We start from the raw sequence: 4,965 nt of genomic DNA on the forward strand, positions 1-4,965 counted from the left end.
GTACACCACACAATGAGGCAGCACACACCACCTGTCTCAGATGGGATTCAGAAATAGGCCACCTGGTGAAATATACAGAATCATGTAATACAGTGCATATAATAACTTTGGCTAATTGTTCATGTTGTTTTTCCCACTGTTTGTTGATTTTTATGATCTACTGTCCCCTAGTGGCTCTCCTGCAACCTGAACATGTAGAATATGAAGATCTAAACATATGGATAGTAGCAAAATGCACATCACAAAATACAACATTTGAATGTAGTCCTGACCCTCCAAGAGGGCACTGGAGTCTTTTGCTGAATATTTGCTTAAAAGGGGTGATATTTATGTTTTAATCTACACTGTATATACTGTATGTAAACTATTTTATTCTTAAAAATGTAGTTTATATTGGATTATGTGCTACTGTATACCTTGACACAGTGTATGTACTATTTCATCATTATTAGATCTCTCCTGTTTAAAAAACTAGTAAAAATAGTATTTAATATTCTACTTTTAAAATAACTTAGAAAACCAGAGCACCCAGACTCACTAGATAGTTTCTATTTTAGGTATGTAAAGCCACAACATTACAGTTTTTCCACTAATCTAATTAAGGGATGCTTCATTTCAAATATTTTAAGTCTATCAATAGATGTGACTGAGACATTTATTCCTTTTTATTTTTTATTTTACAAATTCATTTTAAATAAACATTTGACTAATAATTTCAGCAGCTAAACATAAATACAGAGATTCATCTTTTAACACAGTTATTAAAACAGTTGTATAAAATACAAGAATCTAATTCCTAAAGAACATGCAAAGGTTTTAAAATCCAGATTTCACTGTACATTAAAAAGACCCGTCACATTATTTACCCTGTCAATATGAATGTTATAGAAATGTTTCTGCAGAAGGAGGTGATGGTGACCCTGTAAAGCAGTAACGGATGTTGCTCAGGATTCAAAGCTGTAGCCAATGGCAAAGTTATTTGAGCTTGTCATGGTGTAGACCTGTAAAAAAAGTATAATAATAATAATAATAATAATAATAATAATAATAATAATAATAATAAAACCATATAGTTTGGCTACATCGTAATTTGAGTTGATTAGCTCAGGGTAGGTTCATGGTGGGAAACTTACACAGGTTGTTATTGTCTCACTGTGATGGACAGAATCTTTACATGCCTTTGCCTAGTTACGCAAATAAGAAAATAAATAATACTCTAAGTTAATTTCATTGACCATTTCATTGACCACCAGTAATCATTAATGGACATGTTAGAAAACATATGTTCATTAATGAGAAAATTAATGAACTGAGATTCTCGTTAGCCCAATAACTCAAGAACAACTGATTGAATGTTTATAGTATTTATATGAAATTATCATTGTAACCAGCAAATGAACTGATTAGACTTTGGAATTGATCCAAAAAGGGTCAAGGTCACAGCAAGGTCAAATGGCAGAAATAGGTTTTTCTTTAGTAGCTGAGGCCCAAAGATTTTTTTTGGGAGGCCCAAAAGTTTACATTATTTACAAATCCTTTCTAAATTTATAAATGATGAAACTTGCCAGTTAAAGTAGAGTTGATCAAAATATCACACTGAATTCATCAGCTAATAAAGGACATTTTGATATGTGCATACAGTTCCAATTTTAGCACATGAATGAAAAGAAGGTAACACTCAATTATGTCTCAGTATAGAAGAAAGTAAAACATTATTACTCAAATTTTTAAATTTTCAAAACTCAGTTTTTGCCATCAATCAAAGTTTCTCCATTACCATGAGATTAATTTAAATATACCAGTATATAGTATTCCTAATATTAATATTAACCCACCATTCACATGCGTACATATTTATGTTAAAAAAAGAACTTACAAGCTCATCGCCAGTTTCAGTTCGATCAGAGGCTGCTCTTTCTTTCTGTTTCCTGTAATCGAAATCCAAATTGTCTACTCAATGAATCTTTTTTTCCAGTCCTGATCAAGCTGTGATAATGTTAATGTAATCCCTGTGTGTAAATTGCATTTATGTGCTAATTACTAATGAAAATGGGGTAACCACAGATGTTGGAAATTTGAAATGGAGAACAGGATTAAAAAATTCTGTATATGGACCAACACTGACTTTGAGGGCAGGGCAAAAGAAAATTCTAACTGAAATGTATTATGAATTGTTATGACTTCTGCCATAAATTCACCTCAGCATAGAACTAGTTTCAGCCTAACACATTCAATTTCAGTTTTTGTGGCAGTATGATGATTTTGTCTTTTCTTCCTATTTTGTATTATTATTATTATTATTATTATTATTATTATTATCGACAACAAAAACAACAACAACAACAATAATAATAATAATAATAATAGTAATAATAATAATAATGATTCTGTTTCCTGAATTTGAATCTTATGCCTGGGATTATAGACATCCCCAATGCGTAAGGATTGGGATTGTGTGTATAACCTATATATTCCTGTATACTTAGTGTACACTGTCCTGTGTATTTATTATCCTGCTCATTATTGCCTTGTATTTTTTTGCACTAATATATATTAATGTATATTTGTCCTTAATGTAGTAATTTGTATCATGTTGCTGTATTGTTAAGTGCTGAAACTTTGTGCTCTGCTCTTCAGGTAATGTTGTTTCACAACAGTTTATATATTTTGAAAAGATGAATGCAATATATACTATATACTATTTATTATTTAATGGTTAAATAAAAACTATGTTATTTAGAATGCATTAAAATGGTGAACTTTTTATAAAACCTCTGGTGGTCACTCACCTGTGAAAACACACAGCACAGAAGATGAAGAGACCCACTGCGACACATGCTGTGGTTACTGAGAAAACTATGTAGAATGGCCTTCCTTGTTGTAGTGAGTGTTCACTCACTGTGTTGCCAAAAGATTAAAAATACAAATACAATACAAAATGAAGAGTAATCTGTATTCTCATAAAATATTATATATGCTGTAATTAATCATTTAAAAAAAAGATCACTCATTAGATGCTATATGATGCCATTTCATGTGATGATACTGAAAAAGACATATTAAATGCTTATTTAAAACAACAATTCATTACCTTCTATGATCAATATCCACTGCATGTTTAATGGAAAACATGAGTATAATCCTGCATCTGAAAGCTGTATATCAGATATCTGTAGTTTTCTTGGATTTCGGGGATCAGCCTGCATCCTGCTTGATGTGTAGTTGGTCACAGTTTGGTTTATAACTGGGCTGTAGATAAAAAGAACATTCCCGTCTTTACGCCAACCAATATCTTTATGTTCACCAGTCAGAGTTCCATTGCAGTGTAAAATAACAGTTTCCCCCTTAACAGCAGTTCTGTTCATCTGGTGTAGAATATTTCTCTCATATGTCTTGATATGATCTGTAAGAATAAAAAGTGAAGTCATCTTTGATACTGTCTTAACATTTAAGTTATTAAGGTATACATTAGTATCAGAGTGGTTTACCTTTTTTTGTTGAGGAATTCACAGTATTTATACAAGCTGATGTTCATATTAATGCCACTAATACTGATATGTTAGATGGCAGTGAGAATTTTGCATAAATACTACAGTACTGCAGAACTAATCATGGAAAAACTATATTACTGTGAGCACAAACATGCTAGATTTTAAATTAATAATAATGAAATAATTTTTTTTAAAAATTAGTTACATAACCGCTACAGTAATGTGAATAATGAAACTGCTGAAAGGATCATTATCTACACTGTGGTCCAATCCAGAAGCTATTTGTCTGTTTGTGCATGCGGACAGTATAATACATAACGCTACATTTAATTTGTATATGTGGATCATATTTGAATTATGTTATTGATTTATATTTAATGATGCATAATATTCACTTAATTTGTCACCTTACCTTAGCTACAAAAGTCTAAAATCTATAGCAGTGTATTCATAGAAAACTGAAAAGTATTGCACTTTACAATTAGACCAAATTGCTGACAACCAGAATATGGTTGCTGATAACCAGAACACAATATTATCTGACAACTAGTTAGTTTGTACAGCAGAAAATAGATGCCTCATGTTTCAACTATACAGTAATTCTGTTCATGTAGAATTTAAGTCAAAACAAATAAAGAATTTGGTATATATACCTAATTGCTACATTCTAGCCAAAGGCTGTTTAATGTTAATCTAAATAATGTGGAAATACTTTCATTTCTTTTTGCTACGTTGGTTTTGCCAATTATACTTCTAAACTTTAGGACTCTTGATTTTCTGTTAATTTGTGATAATCACTTTGTTTATTCAGCTATATCTGACACATTCATAGATAAAAATATTGACTGAGCACTAAAATAATTTTAGATTAAAAATACAAAAGTTATGTTTAACTGCATTGTTAAATTCCTGTGCTGTTATCACCTAATAAGAATTAAATTTTATTGAAGTATATGTACCAATCGGACATTATAACCAAAATGTCATTTAGGCTATGCTGTGCTAGTAAAAAGTTATTAATAAGTGTGACATACACTTCTCACATAAATACTCGCCAGACCCTCAGTTAGCTAAACACACTAAAACAAGTATTGAAAACTGAATACCTGCACAAGATAACAGAAACATGATGATCACCAAATACAGCATTCTAATCTGATGATGATGATGATGATGATGCTGTCAGTTTGATTAAAGACGAGGCTTTCATACTATAGTGGCTAAAGTAGAAGACTGGCTGTAAAAGATGGCTGGCTTTAGAGTTAAACCGCAGAGGAAGTGGAAGCAGAAGTTGAGAAAAAAGTGCAATAGAGAGCAGATAAGAATTCATGTGTCCAAAATGAATAATAATTCTCATACTTTTTGTTTAAACCTGCAATTACCAATGTGTTTGTTGAATGGGCTGTTTAAATAACATGATCTTTGTAGGCAGAGGCCAAGGCAAGATTAGAAAGTAACCTAAATAAAAATATTA

At 31.1% G+C, this 4,965-nt stretch overlaps 1 protein-coding gene across 3 annotated transcripts; it reads right to left on the reverse strand.

The window, feature by feature from the left end:
* Window positions 1-712: 712 nt before the first annotated feature.
* Window positions 713-4,735, reverse strand: LOC113526232 (uncharacterized). Of its 3 annotated transcripts, none has more exons than XM_026913102.3 (6): window positions 4,598-4,735; window positions 3,092-3,249; window positions 2,790-2,898; window positions 1,877-1,928; window positions 1,134-1,184; window positions 713-1,001 (listed from the first exon to the last, which is right to left on the reverse strand). In XM_026913102.3, the coding sequence occupies exons 2-6, from the start codon at window positions 3,204-3,206 to the stop codon at window positions 945-947; spliced, it is 384 nt and encodes a 127-aa protein (XP_026768903.3). In that variant the 5' UTR covers window positions 3,207-3,249; window positions 4,598-4,735; the 3' UTR covers window positions 713-944. The 3 variants fall into 3 exon arrangements, with proteins under 3 accessions (XP_026768903.3, XP_026768901.3, XP_034160678.2); XM_026913100.3 differs by having other exon boundaries at window positions 3,092-3,403; XM_034304787.2 differs by lacking the exon at window positions 1,134-1,184 and having other exon boundaries at window positions 3,092-3,403.
* Between the last annotated feature and the right edge of the window lie 230 nt (window positions 4,736-4,965).

The sequence above is a fragment of the Pangasianodon hypophthalmus genome, chromosome 5 (genome assembly GCF_027358585.1).
Source record: "Pangasianodon hypophthalmus isolate fPanHyp1 chromosome 5, fPanHyp1.pri, whole genome shotgun sequence".
Taxonomy (NCBI): domain Eukaryota; kingdom Metazoa; phylum Chordata; class Actinopteri; order Siluriformes; family Pangasiidae; genus Pangasianodon; species Pangasianodon hypophthalmus.